Source organism: Monodon monoceros, unplaced genomic scaffold (genome assembly GCF_005190385.1).
Source record: "Monodon monoceros isolate NGI ecotype Baffin Bay Population unplaced genomic scaffold, NGI_Narwhal_1 Super_Scaffold_16, whole genome shotgun sequence".
NCBI classification, from domain to species: domain Eukaryota; kingdom Metazoa; phylum Chordata; class Mammalia; order Artiodactyla; family Monodontidae; genus Monodon; species Monodon monoceros.
The window spans coordinates 11533458-11556196 of NW_021703772.1; the positions used below are offsets into that span (position 1 = coordinate 11533458).

The 22739-nt window shown below is 39.3% G+C and overlaps 1 protein-coding gene across 3 annotated transcripts in view; it reads right to left on the minus strand.

Annotated features, from left to right (window-relative positions):
- The window catches only part of COL4A3 (collagen type IV alpha 3 chain), a 133976-nt gene that overhangs the window by 49039 nt on the left and 62198 nt on the right, over positions 1-22739 (minus strand). For 2 of the 3 annotated variants that reach the window (XM_029224497.1, XM_029224498.1), the window contains 18 exons: positions 21033-21122; positions 18067-18111; positions 17422-17466; positions 16708-16770; positions 15280-15333; positions 14033-14059; positions 13414-13491; positions 11552-11614; positions 11391-11426; positions 9626-9667; positions 9340-9417; positions 7165-7227; positions 6731-6790; positions 5720-5764; positions 5393-5446; positions 4426-4467; positions 2326-2410; positions 857-892 (listed from right to left, as the gene is read on the minus strand). In XM_029224497.1, the coding sequence (XP_029080330.1) occupies positions 857-892; positions 2326-2410; positions 4426-4467; positions 5393-5446; positions 5720-5764; positions 6731-6790; positions 7165-7227; positions 9340-9417; positions 9626-9667; positions 11391-11426; positions 11552-11614; positions 13414-13491; positions 14033-14059; positions 15280-15333; positions 16708-16770; positions 17422-17466; positions 18067-18111; positions 21033-21122 (1006 nt within the window). Of the gene's footprint in view, positions 1-856; positions 893-2325; positions 2411-4425; positions 4468-5392; positions 5447-5719; positions 5765-6730; positions 6791-7164; positions 7228-9339; positions 9418-9625; positions 9668-11260; positions 11362-11390; positions 11427-11551; positions 11615-13413; positions 13492-14032; positions 14060-15279; positions 15334-16707; positions 16771-17421; positions 17467-18066; positions 18112-21032; positions 21123-22739 lie in introns of those variants that run through there. The other variant, XM_029224499.1, reaches the window with a different exon arrangement.

Consider the following 22739-nt stretch of genomic DNA (forward strand, 5'->3'; position numbering starts at 1 on the left):
ATCCCCTTTTGCATCATTTCAGCTTCAAGAAATACCTTCTGTTAAGAGTTTGGTATATATTTTTCCACGCATATGCAAGAACACATAATATTTATCCATTGATCTTTTTCTTTTGCAATAGGTTTATAATATACATGTAGTTCTTCAGTCTGTTTAATTTTAATTCGTTTTCAAAATTATGAAATAGTTTAAATATACAGCATAGTACCGAGAAAAATATAGTCCATGGCAGGGCTTACCAAATCTTTGCTATTTTGTTCTTAGTTTTGTCTCCTTTACAAAATGACACATTATGGTACGACAGTTATAACTGAGGCTACGGTGGTTGATCTTTAACCATCCTTGATCCTATTCTTCCTCTCTCAAGAGGCAACCACTCAAATGACTCATGGATATTTTTTCCACTTCACAGAATTGTCTATGTACCACAAACAATATATTTTTAAAATTAAAACTTTACACAACAGCTGTAATCTATGTGCCTTTAGGCAACTTGTGATACACTACGAAAACTATCATTTTAAGCAAACTAGTTGCCATAAAATTATTGTTTTTCTAGCTCTGTGCCTCTTCTGAGTTTCAAGCCTTCTGCTCCTTACACTGAAGTTACTGTCTTACACTTAGTAAAAACTACTGAGAAGTAAAAAAGAGCATTTCTCTATTACTTTGTGTCAGTTTCCCAGTTTCCACTCCCTTTTCCCCTGCAGGTCACAAAGTTAACGATTAAGAAGTTGGAAACACTTCTATATCAATTAATGAAACATTTGTCTTATGTAAATACTGCAGACTCACTAGAGAGCAGTGTGTTTTCCATTTAATAGCGTTTCTATTGGTATCCTGAGAAACATGTACGTACCAGGACTTCCAGGGGCTCCAGGGGGACCACTGGGACCTGTGAATACATAATAGCAATTAGTTGTTTACAAAGATGTAAATATCCCCTCCCCCCGGTTATTGAAATCTTGGATGACGATATAATAATAATATAATAATACATTTTTCACACTTTTTCTCCACTCTCACAGAGGTAAATATGAGAAAACGTCACTCATTTAAACAAACTGTAAAGAAGAAACTAAGTTCATCTTAGATGTCTAGCACTCAAAAAGGGGGAGAGAAGAGAGACAGGGGTAGGGGATAAAGGACATGAGCTACTATGTATAAAATAAATAAGCAGCAAGGATATATGGTACAGCAGAGAGAAATATAGCCATTTTTTGTAATAACTTTATATGGAGTATAATCTACAAAAATATTGAATCACTATGTTGTATACCTGAAACCAATATAATATTGTAAATCAACTATACTTCAATTTTTTAAAAAAAGTAAATCATGCTACTTTATCATCTTCAAATAATTCAACAAGACACTTCCTAAGAGTCTGCTCTGTGTTTGGTATTTTGCTGGGATGATTCAGATGCCAGAATATTAAATAGCTGGAATTGTCAAGAATATGAGTTTGGTCTGGATCCATCTCAGATCGCTTATAGCTGTAACACTGCATAGGGCTCTAATTCTTTGATGTATATGAGTGATTTATAGTAAGCATATCAGATTTTTAAAAATCTATGTCTAATACTTATCTGTCCATTTGTTTAAGTACACTGAGACTTTTACTCCTCCTAAGTAAAATTCTTCTTTGAAATCTTATTTATATCAATAATTTTCCTAGATCAGTGGTTCTTAATCCTGTTGCACATTAGAATTAATCTGGGGAGCTTTAACGATCTGCCAGTATCCAGGGCCCTCCTCCAGGCAATTAAATCAGAACCACAGGGATGGGACCTGGACATGGTTCTTATTTAGCAGTTCCTGGGGATTTTAATGTGTAGTAAGAGATAAGAGCTATTAGCCAGATCTTTGCAATCTATCAAAAGGGATAGAACGTAAGTAAATGTGACTTTAATTCATGATGCTGGAAGTCAGAAAACCAGGACTTCAGTTCCTTCTTGTCACTATTTGTGTGGATTTGCTCAAATTATAGCTTTTCAGGGACTCCATTTTCTCTTCTGTATCCCACTGAGATTGCTGGTTTCGGACACTCCCACCTCCTTCTCTCCAGCCATGTTTGTGTCTTCCTACCAGACTTGAACGTTATGCTTTCCTACGTAAAGATAATTCAGTTACCTTCTACTGTATACCACCTATGGAATTTTCTTATGAAAATTAGGAAACACCAAAAAATATCACCACCTATGAACATTAGGAGACCTCCCTTCTCCTCTTGCCAATTCTGGGTCTGTAAACACATGCTATACATTTTGCCTTGAAAGAAAGACATGGAATGATCAGCAAATGCTTTAGGAAGAAATTTATTCTCACCCTGTGGGCCAGGAGCTCCCTTGGGCCCTGATGGGCCTGGAATTCCTTCATCTCCCTTTTCCTGGTATGCATCATAATATTCTGTCTTAAAGGAAAAAGAAATTAATAAAGAAAAAAGATGGCTATTTATGGACAGCTCGCCAAATGCAATTACTTCAATTTCTTCTTTTTTGGCTACAATGATACTTTCCTTATTTTCCTGAATTCATAGGTTTATGTGTTAGAAGGATATGGCAGTTAAGTATATGGCATGGATACATTTAAAAATAAAAGTTAATCTGGTATCATGATATCATATATTTCATGGGCTTTCAATTAGAAATACGTTTTATGATGTGGCCCAAATCACACATACACATTTCAATATACATATACATATCTATATATGTGTGAATATGTATACAGAAATGAAAGTTTCACAAAATAGTGACTTCTTACAACATATGATCAACGCTGATATTTTTTATTCTATTCTGTTTCACGTTTTAAAAATGATTGTCCTGAGGACTAAATTTATTTCAAAGTATATTGGGACCTACACATCAAGAATACTTTATTGATTGTTTCTTTAAATTTCAGGACACTGTTGACCTTCAGACAAAGGTTTCCTCAGTCCAAGGACTCAGGACTATTACGTATTTCTTTTTTTTTTTTTTTGCGGTACGCTGGCCCCTCACTGCTGTGGCCTCTCCCGCCGCGGAGCACAGGCTCCGGACGCGCAGGCTCAGCGGCCACGGCCCACGGGCCCAGCAGCTCCGCGGCACGTGGGATCCTCCTGGACCGGGGCACGAACCTGCGTCCCCCGCATCGGCAGGCGGACTCCCAACCACTGCACCACCAGGGAAGCCCGACTATTACGTATTTCTGAAGTGATCAGTGGACCTACTGCTGGTCTCCTTAACCATCTACTTCCAAAGCAGAACTTCCTCTGAAGTTAGCAGAAGCTGTAGAGTTATGTGGTATTGAGCATGAGAAAAGAAGATAGAAAGAAGATGGAAGTATAAAAGTTTTTTAAAAACTTAGTTCTTTCATACGCTTCATGGGGCCAATTAGTTCACTGACTCGTTTAAAGAATAGGTAACTAGAGCTTTGTGGTTAAGCAGTATAAAATCACAAAAAAGAATTACTACTAATCACAGTACTAATAATGTAATAATCTCCTCCATCATAAAATCCATAAAGACATGTGAGTACCTTCCAAGTAAGTACTTTCACAGAATAGCCTCTTTTATTTTCCCAGCAACCCCTTAAAAGTATCTTGGGATTACTTGCCATCTGAATCATTTGCTTGTAGTGTAAAGAGGCTGATTTCTGGGACCCTCCTCCGGTTACTGAGTTGACTGACTTAGCCTGAAGGGTCTGAGAACTGCGTTTGTAATAACACGCACACACACTCCCCCAGTGACTCCTTTGCCACCATGGAGGAGCTTTCTGTCACACCTGCACAGTCACACTGAATGTGAGAACCACCATCTTTTGAGGCAGGAAAGGAAGAGGCCAGACCTCAGGGTCTGGGTCTTTTGCACTCATCTCCTTAAGCTGCAGAGTCACTGTATAAAATGTAGCCACCCTGCAGTCAGGAGCTGACAGACATCAAATCCATGTTCACGCCGGGGAGGGGAGGAAACAGCCTGCCGCTAAGGAGCATGGGCTGGGGTCATTGGTTTTTGCTGGTCCTGTATTCAACCCAGGGCTGAGCTTCTGCTGCCTCACAGTGCAGGGCTGTCTTAATGGGGCCCAGCTGGAGACGGCCACCCTGCTGCCCAAGCAGTCCTCCTCTGCTGCCTTCCTGCCCTACTTAAGGGCAAGGGATTACTTACCTTGGGCCAGGCCTGATTAGACAAAGGTTTTCTTCTCTACAGCCCAGGATGGGCATGGCCAGTGCATTCCAGGGACCAAGTAGGACCAAGGAAAAATACTTGTCCATTATCAAATGGACAAATAATGACAACAGCTATTTTTTTTGCCCCGGTTTGATAAAAAGGTAAATACTGTAATCTCTATCATAGCAGTCAATAAGAGACAATGATTCAAAATTTCCTTGATATTTTGAAAGACTTGATCAAACATGACCTTAAAATGGTCTTTAATTACACTTACTGGACCACGAAATCCTGGAGGGCCCATGTCTCCTTTCCACCCCTATGTTGGAAGACAGTTAGAAATTATGAGCACTTTAATCAAAAGTATTTACATGTTAGGTAAACTTAGAAACCAAAATGCACAGGTAAACAAATCTATGCTAGAATTGATGTTATTTCTATGAAATGTACAAACCAAGTTAACATGAAAGGGATACTACTTGTGATTATCTTCCTGGAGGGCCATATCTGAGTCAAGAATCTTATCTACAAGGTCTCGAAGAAGTGGCTCTTGTTCTCTAGGTTTCTTCCACATCACTCCCTTCAAAGGATGTTTGCATCATTGCGTGCTCTCCTGTTCCCACCCAGAATAGAGGCACAGGGAAACCAGGCTGTGGGTTGTAGGCAATGCCCGGTGTCCCAGCTATAATCAACCTCCTTTCTTACCTACTCAAGAGGGCATTCCAGGATTCTACTGGAAGCGATATTAACACAGGATAAAAATCTTGAATCTGCATATACACCTACCTATGAAAACTATTTGAAAATATCTGTAACGTGTTGTCAGAAACAATGATGTGGAATATGGTCCACAGTTAACTGATTATGACCTTTCAGTACATCGTGACCCAGGTTGAGACTCACGGGGACCAGCCTACCCTTGACCTCTGATGACCTGAAACTTCCTCCAATCGCAGGTCCTTTCCAGCTTCTTCCTCAGGGAGCTGAAATCTCAGCTGAGATTTGAGCTGAAATCTCACTCGTCCTAAGTCAGCTTCTACTACACAGGACAGGCGCAACATCTTTCCCCTTCAAGTGTTCAAATATAGTTGCCACATCTCTTGTTTCTTCTTAACAAATAGGCTAAGATGTTTTAGTGAGCTCTAATTGCAATTCCTTGTACCGAGTTTCAGGACGTGTGGGGAAAGGGTGACCAAACCCAACCAATTAAAAAAGCTGAAGATAGATGTTAGGAAGGGAATTACCTTGATGCCATCTTCGCCCCTTAACCCAGGGAAACCCTTGCTGCCTTTGGCTCCCTACGGAGAACAGCAAAGTGTGTAGGTCAGAAGACACATTGATAATCAATCTCTTCTGTAGGAAGCAAAATGCTTCAAACTCCTTTCGGGAAAAAAAAATGTGCTCAGATGACCTCTCTCCACAGTGAGGGTGTAACACTATGATTCTCAAACATAATTTTTAAAAGCTATATGCTTTTGGTTTGCTTAAAACTACTTAGTGACTCTCAAAAACCCTTTTGTCTAATAGGACCGACACTTTCACTATATTAATGGGCCAAGTCACGTCTTTACCTCAGTGCCAGGGAAACCGGGGGCACCATCTTTTCCAGGCTTTCCCTAAAACAAAAGCAAAACAAAAACATGTAACTTAATAAATATGGGTAATTTCAATAAACATGAAAAATTAAATGATATGATCATCTCTTGACCTTAGGCAAGAAAGCCTGACTGAGGTTTCCCCCACTTATTAAAAGGAAAAACTATTAACCACAGAACAGGTGATGACCTTCTCTTGCCAGGGAAGGCAGAAGCCAGTCAGAATGGGAAATTAGGGAGGGTCACTGGAAAAAGGAGAGGATATTAAGAGCTAAGCTTAAACTAGAGTTAACACTACCCGTCAAAGCTTAGAAGGAAAATCAAGGAAGCACTGAGCAGAGAATCGAACAGGAAAATCCAGAAAGAGGGAGGCATTCACAGTCTATTCATTTGCGGTGTTGGCAATTCCCTGAACTCCAGATGTGCCTATATTTAAATATATGTATAAAAGGTATTTTGCAGCATTCAAACAGACAGGGCTTTTGGGATTAACTATTATGATAAAATAATAAATGATATGATAAAATTAAAAATCATATTAGTTGAATATTTTTTCTTAGAAAAAAATATTTTCCCAGCGTATAATTTTTAGAGTTTTTAAACAATATATGTGTTTAAATCTTTGCAAAATCGAGCTGGGAGGGAGAGTGAGCCTCTGTTGCTTCTACATTCTCCTCTTTTTTTACCCATCACCCCCTATATGGATGAAGATCGTTTGTCAAAGAAGAGGATGAGGCTGATACACAGAGAGGAGCAGAAGTGAAATGGAGAGTCCTGCCCATTTCATTTCAGGTTCAGAAGTCCTTGAAGCTTGTTTTAACCTTGAACTTCTCAGATACTTGAACAAATAAATTCTAACTCCCAAATTTTAAAAAAAAGTTTAGAAAATCTAAGCTAGTTTGAGTTAAGCACCTTATATTCACGACCTCAAGAGTCCTGAGTACTTACTAATTTAGGTTGCACATGACACTGAATTTCCAAACTCACCTGCGGGCCTGGTTCTCCAGGAGCACCTTTTTCTGATCCGTAAGATTCTCCAGGTGGCCCCTGTATTAATGAGAGTTAGGTCAAGTTTTGTAAATTATTGATTTTTGAATTACATTGATTTTTATTAACTTTTCCCTTTTGTTAAAATTTTTGAAATGGTGGGTTATCTGAGAAGGACATCTTATTTATGAATATTAATTTAGAAACAGATGCTGAAGATAAATCATAAGATGGGTGCCATTGGGTACACGTAAAACAGTGCAGGGATTTCAGCTAGAAGTGGCCATAAAATAATTCTAGTATTTACGATCTCTGCGGTAAAATACTACCGTGCTTTAGCTAATATTAAGATTTAAAGGTAGATCGTACATCAAAATATGCTCTAAGGTTCTACTTTTTGTTTCAAGGGAACAACATGATTCTTAGTGACCTACTGAGGGTCCAGGGTGTCCAGACTGGCCCATGGCTCCCTGGTCTCCCTTCTCCCCCTTGAGGTCCTGTCACAAAAACAAGTTAAGGTCATTACAAACAGATCAAACAAGATATTATTGACTGTACTTGGAAAAGTCCTCTGTCTGTTCAATGGATTGGATTTTCAAGCTACTTATCTACCTCCTGTTAACACACCACATTATCAATTTTCACATTTTGAATTTTATACCTGGGAACCCCCTGAAACAATATACAAACTTTTTGTGTGCTATATTTTATTTATTTTTTAAACTGATGTATAGCTGATTTACAATATTGTATTAGTTTCAGGTGTACAATGTAGTGATTCAAGATTTTTATACTCCTTTTATAGTTACTATAAAATATCGGCTCTATTCCCTGTGCTGTACAATATATCCTTCTTACGACCTTTTCTTTTTTTAAAAAAAATGAAAGTATCCTTTAGATCAAACTGTATTAAACTAATTTAATTCTTGAATCAGTTTTCTATAAGCACAATTAGATCATTTCTAATGTAGTTTACTTTCATTTTTAATATGCTGAAATTATTTTCACTGAGATCAACTATTTTCTGAGTAAATGTTACAACGAGGATTGAATTCATTAATTAGGTTTGTTTTGCCCTTATCACATTTTATTCCTATATTGTGAAAATATAATTTTCAAAAACAGTTTTTTCCCAATGTGAGTATCCTCCTGAGGGCATCATTTTTATAAATAACTCAATTTTGTCCCCTGGGTCAAATCTTCCAGATCTTGCTTTTGTCAAAACAAGATTTTTTCCCATCAATTTTCAGCCAATAAAGCTTTAGACTTTATTAAATATACTTTTGTTGATTAATTCTGAAAAGTTCAGTTATTCTCCTCAGCCAATTCTTTTCCAGTCTTCAATGAGAGTTAGTATTTTGGCCATATAAAACTTACCATGTTCTAACTCTTCTAGTTTTGTGTTGATAATTTCTATCATTAAAAATTAATTATATTGAAAGAGATGATTAAGGGATTTCTTTTGGGGGTGATGAAAATGTTCTAAAATTGCACATGGTTATATGTGCATAATCCATGACTATACTAATAGCCACTGAATTGTACACTATATAAGTGAATTTTATGGCATGTGAATTATATCTCAATAATGCTGTTAAAAGTTAATTATAATTAAAACCCATGAATTTTATTCTTTAGAAGGGTGAAAATTATGGTATGTGAATTATATTGCAATCAAGCTATTATTAAAAACAATTAATCATAAGTTTAAAGGAGAAGGATGATTTATGTTTATTTCTTAGTTAATCCACAAGAAAATTGTTAGCTTCCCCCTCACTCCCCGTTCCCCTTCCCAGACATTCCAGGATCAACCTGGTGTCTAGGATTGGTGTATGATGCTGGGATGCACTTCTTCTGAGCATCTGATTCAATTCCATCCTCTGGTCCTTCTAGCTACCCCAGCGTGGGAGCAAAAAGCACATGATAATGTCAAAATAACGAGTCACAGTGTCCTTGGAGAGGAGTGGGGGCCACATTGCCTTGGGGTGATGACGGCAGGTAAAAATGTCCCATTTGATTATGATACTGCTCTACCCTTATCTTTAGGTCATTGCTATCCAATTGCATCAGAGCCACACACCATTTTGCTACTGTTTATTCAAAAATACTCACCGTATACCCACCCTATGTTAGCAACAAGGAGAGGGATGGGGATAATGGGTGAGCAAAATTAGATCTAGGCTCTTCCTTCAAGAATGTTGGGAGAGGGCTTCCCTGGTGGCGCAGTGGTTGAGAGTCCGCCTGCCGATGCAGGGGACGTGGGTTCGTGCCCCGGTCCGGCAGCAGCTGGGCCCGTGAGCCATGGCCGCTGAGCCTGCGCGTCCGGAGCCTGTGCTCCACAGCGGGAGAGGCCACAGCAGTGAGAGGCCCGAGTACCGCAAAAAAAAAAAAAAAAAAAAAAAAAGAATGTTGGGAGTGGCTTGCCTTGTATCTTCCCCATTTCATGTTTTCTAGTTCTCCAGTGAAAGATGGAGAAGGAATAAAATCCAGAGGCCCAGGTTGGCTGAGCTGGGCTTAGGTGACTAGAGCTTATAAAAGAGGTAAGGGATCAAAGGACCTCATCCCAGAAAGGGGAAGGTGCAACCCTAATAATAAAATTGAAGAGTTACCGTTCTGTTAACCAGGCCGGTTAGTGTCACGATAACTGTTCCTGGTGGTCCGGGCGGTCCTGTTAATCCTTTCATACCCTAAAGACAAATACACTCAGGAATAAAAAACTAAGCTTGAGAGATCTACATTTCCTCTTTAGTTCTTACCTGGGAAGATAAAGCAAATGGAACCCGAGACACAGGAAATACTTTCGTTTCAATGTGACTTAATGAATAAATTGTGTAAGTTGATTGCTAGGGAACTTAAAATATCTTGCCCACAAATAAACCACAGAATTTAAATTACCCGCTCTCCTTTTTGTCCTATCACTTTATCGCCCATGTGACCCTGTAAGAAAAGACAAAACCAAATTATTTTTTAAAAAATGAACATGAATGTATAGTCTAAACCCATTAAGGTTCAATGTTTATAATTGAACATTTATATTTTAACAGTAATGTTAGTATTGTAAAAGTTATTTTAGCTATTTCTCGGAGTGGAATGGCAACACGTTTCTTTTAAAAGTAGAGATCTTGAAGCGCAGAAAGCTTAAGGGATTTACTTAATAGGGCAAGTGATAACAGGAGATGCTGTGGGGCAGGGGAAGGAACCCAGCTCGGAGGACATTTTTCTGGCTCAGCCACCAGCCAATTTTGCTTCCTTTGGCTGGTAACTTCCTGATGCCCTAGTTTCCCCATCTTAAAAATAAGAGGGATGTGTAGCTGATCTTTAGGATTCTGAAATTCAAAACTTAATAGAGAACTAAGAATAGAATTCAAGCAACCTGACTTCACTAGTAAGTTAGTGACATGAGATAAGTCTGTGAATCATCTCTCTTCAGTAATCTATCATTTCAACCAATGTGTCTTTGCTTTTCTGCTCTTGAGTTTGCAGATTTTCCCCCAATTAGGCCACAAGCTGTAGAGAAAAGCACTTAACCTGAACCTATTCATCTCACAGGGTATGTATGTGTGTGCACGTGTGTGTGTGTGTGTGTGTGTGTGTACACACATCAGTGAAACAAATGTGAAAGCACCTTGGCAAGTACCCTACACACAAAGGCTTTCTGATAGTAAGTAATTTCCTGGTGGGGCTCAGCCTTGCTCAACATTTTCTTACTTAAAATAATGAAGGGGATCAGAATATGCCACCCCAAAATATACCACTTAGGCAGAAGAATTATTTTGAGCTGAAGGCAAGTGAGAAACAGCAAATGCAGAAAAAGTTCCTTGCTCTCCCCCATCTGCCTCAAGACAGGGCCTAAATTTCCCTTTGTGAAGGTGTCACCCTCCCCTCTCCTGTACCAGGAAGAGAAGACAAGTCATCACTGGAGACAACACTCACTTAAGTCTGCATAAACAAACTTTACTGAAATAACACTTATCTTCCATTAGTTTCCCCCCATATATTGACCTTTCCACAATCTACTGCCCCTTGAAGCTCAAAACCCTTTTCCTTTGTCCTGTCACTTCTCCACAAATTTATCACCCTTTGTTAAAATGGTATACAAGCCTCTGGGTCTGACTGCCTCTTTGGGGTTTTTCATTTCATTTCTGTGAGGTCTCCACATGCATATGAAATCAAACTTTCTTCCTACAGTTAACCCACTCACTGAACCTAAGAAGATAGAAGAAAAAGTTTTTTCCTCCCCCATACTAACAGTTGGCCTTTGTAATAGAAAGAAATGCAGGACTGTGCTTAATGAGTCCATGAATAGTCATTTTTATTTACTAGTATAAAAACAGGTTGGCTTTGGGAAGCAGCCCAGTAAAAAAATATATAAGGTAAAGTGTTGCGGGAAACATAAAGAGTAGGAATCCTTGCCCTTTTCCTGATGAGGAACTCCTTATAATTGAATTAAGACGCTTTGTATCAGAGATCAAGTTACTGAAGTGCAGGGAGAAGGGAAGTAGGAGGTGCAGAGCTGCTAGCCATGCTTACTTCCCTGCTGGGAATCCTTGTGAGTTCCAGAGGGGTGCCCAGCAGTGACCCACATGTGGAATCAGACTGAGTTTGGCTTTTAGATCGGTTAGGATGTTCTGGCTGACACAACATATGAATTGTCATCTACCTTAGGTCCTGGAGGTCCCATGGTTCCTGGAAAGCCCTAGAAAAATCCACCAGTTAAAATTACAGCAGGTAATGAATCAAGCCTAAAACTCTATTTAAAATATTAGGCTATAATTCTTTTATTAGTTACGATGTCTACAGCAATGGTGGCTTCATACTCACAAAGAATCCTGGAGGGCCAGGGGGACCAATAGGTCCAGGAAAACCTGGAAGTCCTGGCAAACCCTTTAAATTAAGAGAAGAATTAGAATAAGTTTAAATTTACTTCTCACTGAAGAACGATGTCCATTAGTTAAATGCATTAAACTATTTTAGAAAAATCAGAGCCTAATGTTTCTTATTTATGGCTGCAATTAATTTCAATAGAGGCCATGTGTAACATGTGTTGCCATGTATAACAGGCTACCAGGATCATCCTGATGGTACTATTTCCAGGAAAATGACCAGAGCTGTTGCTTTACTTTAGAAGAGTTTTACAATTTTTAGAAATGTTTCCTCTCTCTCTCTCTCTCCCTCTCCAAGCACGTTCTTATCTCTGGGCCCTTCTACCTGCTCTGCCTCTGCCTAGAATCCTCTTTCCCCTGATATCTCTATAACTCACTTTCTCTCCCTTTTCTTATCTTTATTCAAACGTTATCCTTTCCATGGGGCCTTCCTGCCCATCCGATCTAATGCCACAGCCTTCCTTCTAATCTGGACACTTCCTATCCCCCAACCCTGCATTATTTTTCTCCTTGGCATTTATTACTATCTAATACAACATATACTTAGTAATTTACATTTTTAAATATTTTCTCCTTCTAGAATGTGCCATGAGGGCAAACATTTTTGTTAAACTATTTTTGGAGATTTGTGCACTGTGGTATCCCCAGCACCTAAACAGCCCCTGGAACCTACCTGGCACGTAATAAGGATTTCTTGTATGACTGAAGGTCCCACTGCTATACTTTCAGCAGTAGCTCAATGTGGTACATGGCCAACACTCAATACACATTGAAGGGATACATCCGTGTCCCAGATTGCTACTATCTCCTCTTACTAGATGCCCTGCCCTCAGCACCTGGCTCTCTAAATGCTTCCTAAGCAAAAAAACAAGAGCCATCATATTCTGCATCTTTTCTCAAAAGCTTATATGGCTCCGAACCGTGTCATTCTTCAGTTTTGCAGCCCATCATTAGCTGCCATGGCTCACCATGTAGATGTTCAACAACCTTAACTCAAACTCTTTGACTCACTCAGGCAAATTCCTATCTCTGCCCAGGAATTTCCACCTACACTTCTGAATTAAGTTAAAATGTTTCTGATTAATTAAGCTGAAAGGTAGTATCAAAAGATCCCCCCCCCTTTTTTTGGCTAAGACGTGTTTATTTTTCCTACTTCTTTACAGCAAGAAAGCTTTTTGAGGGCCTTCAAAAACATATACCAATCAAATAACTTATTATCAAAAGATCCTTCTGAATCACAAAGTGCACACAGCCACCAAATAGCTCTTTCCTTGTATCTATTCTGGATCACCCTCTGGCTACGTACATAGAGGTCAGAAAGCAAACTATTCAACAGGAGAAAGGTGCAGTTAAATAAAATATTACTATCATGCCAACTTTACAATAGGACTGTTACGTAATATTACGATTTTAAATGGTATTCAACGTGTAATACAATCTTACCCGGGATTTCAACAAATACAAAGTGGAACACAACCATTCCTTGAAGGCTCCTTCTTAGATTTAGTAAAGCTTGGGTGATTGAGACTTAAGAAGAGGCTAAAAGACATATGTACAAAATCACCTTTTTTATATGAGCTAAATGTAGTTTCTTATAATGAGGTGAATGTGTTAGAATAAAATGAGGTAAATATGTAAATAGAAGAGATATGAATATCTATGAAGAATATTTGTAAGAGAGTGAGAAAGAGATAGAGGGAGAAGAAGAGAGAGAGAAAAAGAAGAAGAAAAAAGAGGTGGAAAGAGAGAGACAGAGAGAAAGAGATCGAGAATGATAGGGACCTTCTCTGAAGTGCGTACCTGGAATCCTGGAGCTCCTGGCAACCCAGGGTCACCTTTTCCATCAAGGGCTACACCTTCTCCTTCAGCAGGAGCCCCCTTGAAAATGAAGAAGTTCATCAAACATAAGCAATGTTATATCTTCAAAACTCCTTTAAATGGTTATTCAAGGTCATATTGCTTCAAGGATAAAAGCACTTTCAGGACATATACTTAGAGAAATGCTTTAGGATTATTTAGTTATTCCATTTTGAAGAATTTAAAGCATTTTCATATTTTCCAAAGTTGACCATTTACTGTGGAGGGAAGAAAGACACAAGAATAACAGACCATTTCCCAAGACACCAAAATGAGTGGCAATTCCTTATCTAGAATTTGCGGCCCTGAGCATAAGTTCAGCTCTCTTTTCCCAGACCCTATTTTCCTAAAGAGTAATACAAAACTTGTATTCCTGAAGACATATCTATGACAAGAAGTAGAAGTTGTTCAATAGGAATAAATATCATGTCCTAGTTACTATGATTTCTGAATTAATCATGAGATCTGATTTGTAATTACTTATGTCTTATTGTTTAATACAAGTCCCTTTCATATGTACAATTAGAGATTTTTTGACAATAACATGCCACAAATAACTTACTTTCTCTCCTTTCAAACCAACGGCACCCTAGGAAAAGGAGCGGCATATTAGCGACCAGAGGCAAATCAAATACACAGCATCCCTGCTTTGTCCTCCCTGCTATTCTGCCTTCTCTCCCTCCCTCTGTACCTCCCACTGGCTTTTAAACATGCTCAAGTCTTTCTCATTTAAACAAAGTCTCCCCCTAAATCCACCCTCCCCATACTGCCTTGTCTATCTTTCATGTCATCGGCAAACTTCCCACTCTCTTCATCTCTCACATCTTTCTTACACTCACGTCTACGTCCTCCCTCTGTCTGTCATGGAAGTTAAAGTCTGCAGTGGCTTTGATGTTACTGAAACCGACAACACATTAGTTCCCGCCTTACTGGATTTCTCAGCAGCACTAGGCAGCTGTCTGTCACTCCCCTTTACTGGAAATTGTTAAAAAGGAGATGGATCCAAGATGGAATCACTCCTGTTAGGTCCACAGCAGTAAACCAAGACTTAATACCTAACCTGACTACGGTTTTAACCTACCCTAGGAATGTGACCTTTGACCCACCAACCTGGAAATTCCTGGTCTGCACTAATAAGATATTCCACCCAATAACACCTTCCATTCCCCTTAAGAGGCAGCTTTGCCTAAGACAATGCCTTCTTTGTTAATAACACAATACATTCTTTGCTAATAATGTCATTTTTTCCATTCGCTCTCTGGCTTTAAAAACCTTTCCTATCTATTGTTGGATGCAGAAACTCTCTCCTTGTTAGATGGGATGCTGCCAGATTCATGAATCATCCACTAAGGCCAATATTAGATGGTCAGATTTACTCAGTCAAATTTTTATTATTATGTTATTTAACAACATCTTTCCTGGGCTTCCAGAATTCACTCCTCCTTGTTTTCTTCTACCTTGAGGGCCCTTCCTCCTTTACAGGCTTATTGTCCTTGATCTCACATTACATGCTGGAGCTCTTTAAGACCCAGTTCCAGGGCCCTTCTCTCCTCTCTTTCATCCTTGAGTCACCACAATCCAGGCCTCTCCCCCTGTCTAGTTCACATCTCCCATTCAGTGTCTCAAAAGCAAAACAAAGTCTCAAAGTGCATTTATTCATTCATTTCTCAACTATTAGTTGAATGTCTACTGTCGGCTGCCTCACACTTCCCCAAGGTCATGACAGATTTCTGTATGAGGTCATTCCAAAGGAAACTCCTTGTAATTGTACTTTATGTCTTGGATGGGGAGTTAGAAATATAAACGTACTGGGATGCCTGGGTAGCCTGGTGTCCCCCGAAGTCCTGGAAACCCTTGCTCACCCTGGAAGACATACAGAGCTTGTCATTCTTCTTAGTTGTTCTAGAACAGCCTATTGAGATAATTTCCCTGTTTCTCTCTTCCAACCCTGCAGTGGTAAATCTAGACAAACTAACCCAAATTCCTTACAGCTACTGGGTCATGAGGCTGAAGGCCAGGAAACCATTATCTTAATTGAAAACAGGATTAGAATCTACTGTTTCTCAAATTGTGCATAAATGGCAAAAGGCTAATTGTGCCAAGAACTTTTCAATTGCTGCTTCCTTGAAACCTTAGTAATTACTCCTTTCATGGCCACCATTCTGGGGAAAAGGAGAGTGCAGTCAGGAAACAAAGGAGATGAATGAACATCGAAAAGCTCAGTCATTCTATTCCAAAGACCAATTTTGCATTCCAAGCCTTAGTTTCTGATTTATATACACTCACAACCTCAGATGCAAATAACCATTTGAGCCCCCAGTTATCTTTCGGTGGGAGAACATCAGAGAACTTCCTTACAAAGCAATCAGAAAGCAAGGTGGGGGAGACTTCCTTGGTGGTGCAGTGGTTAAGAATCCGCCTGCCAATGCAGGGGACATGGGTTTGAGCCCTGGTCTGGGAAGATCCCACATGCCGCGGAGTAACTAAGCCCGTGCGCCACAACTACTGAGCCTGCGCTCTAGAGCCTGCAAGTCACAACTATTGAAGCCCGCACACCTAGAGCCCCTGTTCTGCAGCAAGAGAAAATACCACAATGAGAAGCTCGCGCAGCGCAACGAAGAGTAGCCCCCAGTCGCCAGAACTAGAGAAAGCCCGCACGCAGCAACGAAGACCCAAGGCAGCCAAAAATAAATAAATAAAATTTTAAAAAAAGAAAGCGAGGTGGGGGAGGGGAGGGGAATTGGATGCAGACACTCAAATGGTACTCCAAACTTCCAGTTATAAGATAAATAAGTACTAGGGAGGGAATGCACAACATGATAAATCTAATTAACACTGCTGTATGTTATACATGAACGTTGATAGCGTAAATCCTAAGAGCTCTCATCACACACAAATTATTTTTCTTTCTTTAATTTTGTATCTATAAGAGATGGTGGGTTCACTAAACTATTGTGATGATCATTTCATGGTGTATGTAAGTCAAATCATTATGCTGTACACTTTGAACTTATGTATTGCTGTATGTCAATTATATCTCAATAAAACTGGAAGAAAGTAAAGAAAAAGGCATAAGAAGAAAGAAAACCATCCTATGTCTGCCCTGAAGACACATACCATTGGTTCTGGCTAAAAGAATATTTCAGGGAAAGCTTAGCCTGTCTCATTACTACTTCACCTTGATTTATTTATTTAGCAAAACATTAACTAACCATCTCCTGTGTGAGGCATACATACCTTAGAACCATTGCATCCTGGCAAACCGACAGGTCCATACGGTCCAGGATGGCCTGGGATGCCCTAAACAATAGAGCAAGTCTCAAAAAGGAGAGATAATCAGGCCCCGGGAACAGGTGGAAACAGTGCAGAAACCATGGTGGGAAAAGATGGGCTAATTTAGATAGTTCTTTAAGTATAAATGTTTATTTAAATAAAATAGTAAATTAGTTATTTTAGATAATAATTTAAATAAAAATCATAGCAAATAAAATAGGCTAATTAAAACCAAAAATTATCCAGTGAGATACAGATATTTAAGATAAAACAAAAGGTCTTTCTATATAAAATAAGTCCATTAGCACGCTGTGTTAAGCTGGCGTAAAGGAAAGAGAAGAGGGAAGTGTGCACAGAGGTAACTATTTTATTATTCTATTATCCTGTGCTATCAAGCAGAGTTCATTGTATTCTATTCTATTCTATTCTATTCTATCCCATCCCACCCCATCCCATCCCATCCCATTCCATCTCAATCTGTTCCATCTGTTTGTATTTCAGGAAATATAATTTGACTTGTATGTCTTGTAAATCCACACTAATACACTATGTGATTCTGATATTTTCATCATGTAGCAAATGTATCAGTACTCATTTTCTTGTGCTATTGCTTTAACATCTTTATTGAAATGAGCTTACTTCTTATTATTCCATTTACACATTTTTCTCATTACTTACTGGAAGTCCAGGAGGACCTGAAAATCCTGGTAATCCAGTTGTTCCCTAAAGACAGAGAAAACGGAAAGGGTGGCAAGAAAAAAACTCTTTAAAGATGTTCAACCTATAAACAAAAAATGATTTACCATGCCAATAACCCCGTTCTGCAACTATAATTGGGAACACTAAAAACTATTTGAGAAACAAAAAAAGGCTTGACAAACTTTGTAAATCTTCCATTTATATAACTTTTAAAAAGAGATGATTAAGATTGTTTTGGGCCTTTCTTGGGTAGATTATTGAAGATTTAATTTGCATACAGTAAAGTGCTCCAATCTTCCACAAACAGATTGAGGAATGTTTATATATGTGCATATGCACATATTGGTGATACCGTCACCCCATCCAGACATAGAGCACCTCCAACACCCCAGATGGTTCCCTCATGCCCTCTCAAAGTCAGTTAACACCTACCCTCAACAAAGTAAGGACTATTTTGACTTCTACCATTATAGACTGGTTTTACCTGTTCCTGAACTTCATCTATAGAAGCGTATCACACACAATGTACTCCTTTGTGACATCTGTATAAATTTTACGGTGCAGATTTCTTTTTTTAAAAAAAAGAATTTTCATCAGTCAGGCTAGACTGGTTGGACTACTAACCCTCACGCCTTTGGGACCAGTGAATCCTGGAAGTCCTGGAGAGCCCTAGATCCAAAGGAGAAAACAAAAGGTAAGCACTGTGACAATTATTTGGCACTAATAAGCCCATAAATGAAAGGTCCCAGTTTTATTCACACGCCAAAGAGTTTTGCTCTTGCGATTATTTCATTGTTAACACGGTTCAATTGCTTGTTGTTTCATTGGCGCTATAGTATTTATCCGAAAGGACAAACAAAAATCCATTCATACCCTTGCTACTCAAGGTGCGGGATCCAACAGTAGCCTCATCGGGGAGCTTGTTAGAAATACAGCTCCCTCACCTCCCAGACCTATTGATTCAGAATTTGCATTTCAACAAGATGTGATGATAATTCTTGTTCACATTAGTGTCTGAGAAGTGCCTCTGGAAAAGCCTCACATTAGCCAGACAGCTGCCGAGGGCTGCTAAGCATGAATGACACGATTACAACAGTGGATGAGAATGGCAGCCAATATTTCTGTGCATGAGAAACACTTTATTAGCAAAATGTCCCTGGTGGGCACAAATAAATAAATAGCAAACTAAGGACTGCCTGAACCAGAGATAAACTTGCTTCAAGAACACAATGAATACATTTGGAGGTCCTGTTTCTTAGAGAATAACCACAAACAAAACTGTTTTAACGAGGCCACTTGGTGTGAAAGTTCCATTATCCAAAAGTTTTTCATCATTCCTGAGAGTGTCAGCATGTTTTGGTATTTCTGATTATTTGAGGAAAAGGTTGTGACAGAGCCTTCTGAGACTGGACTGTCAAGGCCAAAGTCAGCCTTTCCTGTCTGAGGTAGAATTCCTGGGTGTGTGACCATGGCCCCCTCCTCTGCAGGGTGCTGTGTGTAATCTGCAAAGGCAGAAGCGTGACTTGCAGGTTTCACATCCCATCCCCATTATAAATTTTCTCATATCTCCTATAGGAGAATATATAGAAAATATTTAAAATTAAGACATTTATAAACCTGAAAAATCTTTTTGGTCAGGTTTTAATATTCTCTGATTGTCTGCCTTTGATCAGAATATCATTTGTGGCTACATCTCTGAGCTATACTTTAACATATGAACTCATGACAACATAAGTTTCTGGATGAACTTTATGAAATACCTGCACACCATATAACCTATACGAAGCACCATGTATTTACAACTAAAATTTTAATTTATTGCTGGCTTCTCTAAAGAAATGCTAAGGAAACCAGCAGAGTGGGCTGCAGAGGACAAAATAAAAAGGAAGGAGTTGGCATTAAGCTGATCCTAAGTCCAGCGTTGAAGTGACAAATTCATTCTACCAGGAGAATGGAGGGAAATCTGAGGCCACACCCTGAAGGAACACAGTGGAATGTTCAGACACTAAACATGTCTGAAATCAGACACCGAATGTCCAGAATCTGAATGACTTTTTCAAAATTAGGATCAGAGGAAGGAGAAATGAAGAAACAAAAAGCATACACAAATACAATAAAGTAGAATTCCTGGGAAGTAATAAGCTTTGCAGTTTTACTTGGAAACTGTAGGTGTGGGTTTAGTTTCTTTGGCTGTAGGAGTTTGATTCTGGTGTCATCTAATACTGGATTTGAACTGTGATTTTGTCACCTATTAGCTGTGTAATCCAGGACAAATTACTTAAGTGCTCTGAGAATCATTTCCTCATCTCTGAGATGGAGATAATAATATGTAACTGTAGTCATGATTGATGGGATCAATGTGAGGGATAAATGAGATCGAGTCAAGAATAAATGTCCCAATGCCTGGCTCAGAATAAATTAGCAGAAAATGTTGCCTAAATATTCTACACATATGAAATTTAAAAAGACTCTGTGTGGATCAATTATAATTGCATTTTCATAATTTATTAGTTAGTTCACAGCTCCCTGGAAACCGGCAGCCAGGGGAGTGACCCAGTGGATGCGTGAGAGCCCAGGCTTAAGCCCACAGCAGGAAAGAGCCATCAGCAGATCTAGTGGTTATACAGTTATTTAGCAAATCCTCTAGGGCATTTATTGAAACAAAGCCCTTTGTTGTATCACAGACTTTAGGATAAAAATCTGTGATGAGTGTGAAGGGCAGTAGGCTCTGGTAGGAACCTTAGGATGCCTGATGTGTAAGGGACCAGCTGAGAAAGAGGAAAGCAAAGAAAAGAGGATTCCAGAAACAAAGACATGTGTTTCAGGGAGAAGAGAGTGATCCACACAGTTGGAAACAAAGCAGAGGGGTCCAGGTCAGATAAAGACACAGAGTATCCCTCTGCATTGGCCTTTTGGAGGTCATGGGTGACCTGGAGGTCATGGGTTTTCAGGGCAGTGGGCAGGAGGCAAATTGTTGCTGGCCGAGGAGTGAATAGGAGATGAAACACAGCCAGTGTGGTTAGTTATTTTATTTTTTTTAAAGAAGCTTGACTGAGAAAGGTAAGACAGGGAAAGGATGGCAATCCTTTGGTTACAGGACCTGAACGATCTAGAGGAAGTTTATATTGGTACGGGTTTTATATTTGCATGCTTAAGGATGGAAAGAGAAAAACCAACATCAAAAGGAAAGTTGAAATGGCTGAGAAAGAGGACACACCATCAGAACAGGGTTCTAGTAGGAATCCCAGCGACCAGGATACCGGTAGAGGGATAGGTCCTGAATGGAAGGTAAAAAGAACTCATCGTTTCATGTGGGACGAAAGAAGGGAGGGGCCGATGCAGGTAGGGAGACTGTAGCTCAGGGAGGGGGACGAGGTAGATCAGGGAGCTTGAAGATAATGATAATCATTTGAATCATCTTGGAATAAGATTCAGTTCGGAGGGCCCAGCTAAGACTGGAGCAGGAAATTACCAGAGCGTCCATCAGCTGGCTGCGATGTGGAATTCTCTCCAGGTTCTCAGCAGCCCTGGCGTCAGCATAAAGAAGGTTAAGTGGACTGGGGATTTTTTGAACTCACAGACTGGCATACCTTGGGTCCCTGTGGTCCAGGCAGGCCTTCCGGACCTGGGTATCCTTTCTGGCCGGGAGGCCCAGGGGGTCCGGGAAAGCCTTTCTCCCCCTGTTAAAATCAAAACAAGACAATAAACACAGAGAACAGCAATTCCCAGGAATAAACACACCCATAACCATCATTTTCTTTTCTTTATGATGTAATGATAATATTTTGCATATTTTTTTCCTTGGATTAAAAAAAAAATAGCCCTCAGCAGTAAGTACAAGAGTAACTCTAAACTTTCAGCTGTTAGTATTTGTCTGTAGGCTTGAAAGTGTTTGTCTTTTGTCTCCTGGAAACTCTACATTTACCCAAATGGTAGAGCTACCCAGAACAGAGATTAAGGGAGCATGAATCAAGAACTGAGGGGAAAGCCCAGCTAGAAAGATGGAGGTTGGTGGAGTGTGTTTTCTGGGGGATGGAGAGACAGTGAAAACCAGGCACAAGAACGTCTTGAGAGTGTGCATAATTGCTATGTAGCTTGAAAGAACAACACACAGGCTATGAGTTTTAGTCCTTTCTTGATTACACAGGGATTAGGAATTCAATCTGCTGTCTGTGGAGGAGATGCAGGAGAGATATCGAGTGGCAAAACGAAAAGTGTGAGCTAAATAGTTAAGAGATGATATTACGGGAAAGCCCTCAGGGATGAGTGAGTAATTTAGTAATTTAGGCCCAATGAGGGACATGTTTCTGCCACAAATAATCTTCCCGTGGACACAGATCCTACGGTTACTCTTTAATAGTAAAGGCCACAGGTTGATTCAGTCAATCTAGTTACACAATTAGCAACTTTGATTTTTAAAACAGTGATCAAGTCAGTGATTTCACACTGTGTGTGTGCATAGACACCCAATAAAAAGAGAAATAAAAGAATTTGCTAGATCCCTCTTAATACTCGGTTACCTTCACACACCTTGAACAGCATCTCACCCAGAGTAGGGATTCCATAAATGCTTCTTGAATGCGAGAATGAATCATAGCTTTCCAACATGGATCTGAATATACTACTTTCATAGCTTCAGGAAATACCCTAAGTCAAACTACACATGAATTATAGAATACTTTAAAATAAATTTGGTAATTTTTATTATTTTGTCTAAAGAGCTTAAAATATGTTCTTCTAAAAATATTTTTAAGCAGTCATCTTTCAATATTGTTAAGCCATTCATTAGCATATCTGAGAAAAGGGTTTTGTAAACAAAGGAAAAACTTTAGTTCTGCCTCTGTCTTAATTATCACAAATTGAAAGTTAATGGAGCGAATTAATGAGATTTCACGGCACTCATTTTTCACTCCAATTCTACAATGGAGATGCTTTCCTTCACCGAAGTTTTGCCTCAGCTAGAGTGCTGCTGCAAGATTCTTTCACCAGGGGGCGCCCTCACACCAATGCTGCAGGACAAAATCTGCAGGTTTCAATGTTTCTGTCAAAGTGAGGCAATCAAGTTGTTTTCAGTTGTTCTCTCGCGTTTAGCAACAATGTAAATAGATATATACACATGGAGGCATTCTTAGAAACTTTGTTGTTCTTTAACTTGCTATTTTTTCTTTACAGATCAAGAGAGTTACAGTAACTGCCGGTATTTATACAAGTTATTTGAAGTTTCCCTCCAAGGCCTTTTTCTACCACCCCAGGTTCATGTTTATATACAGTTACTTTAAAATTGGATTTGGGGAATG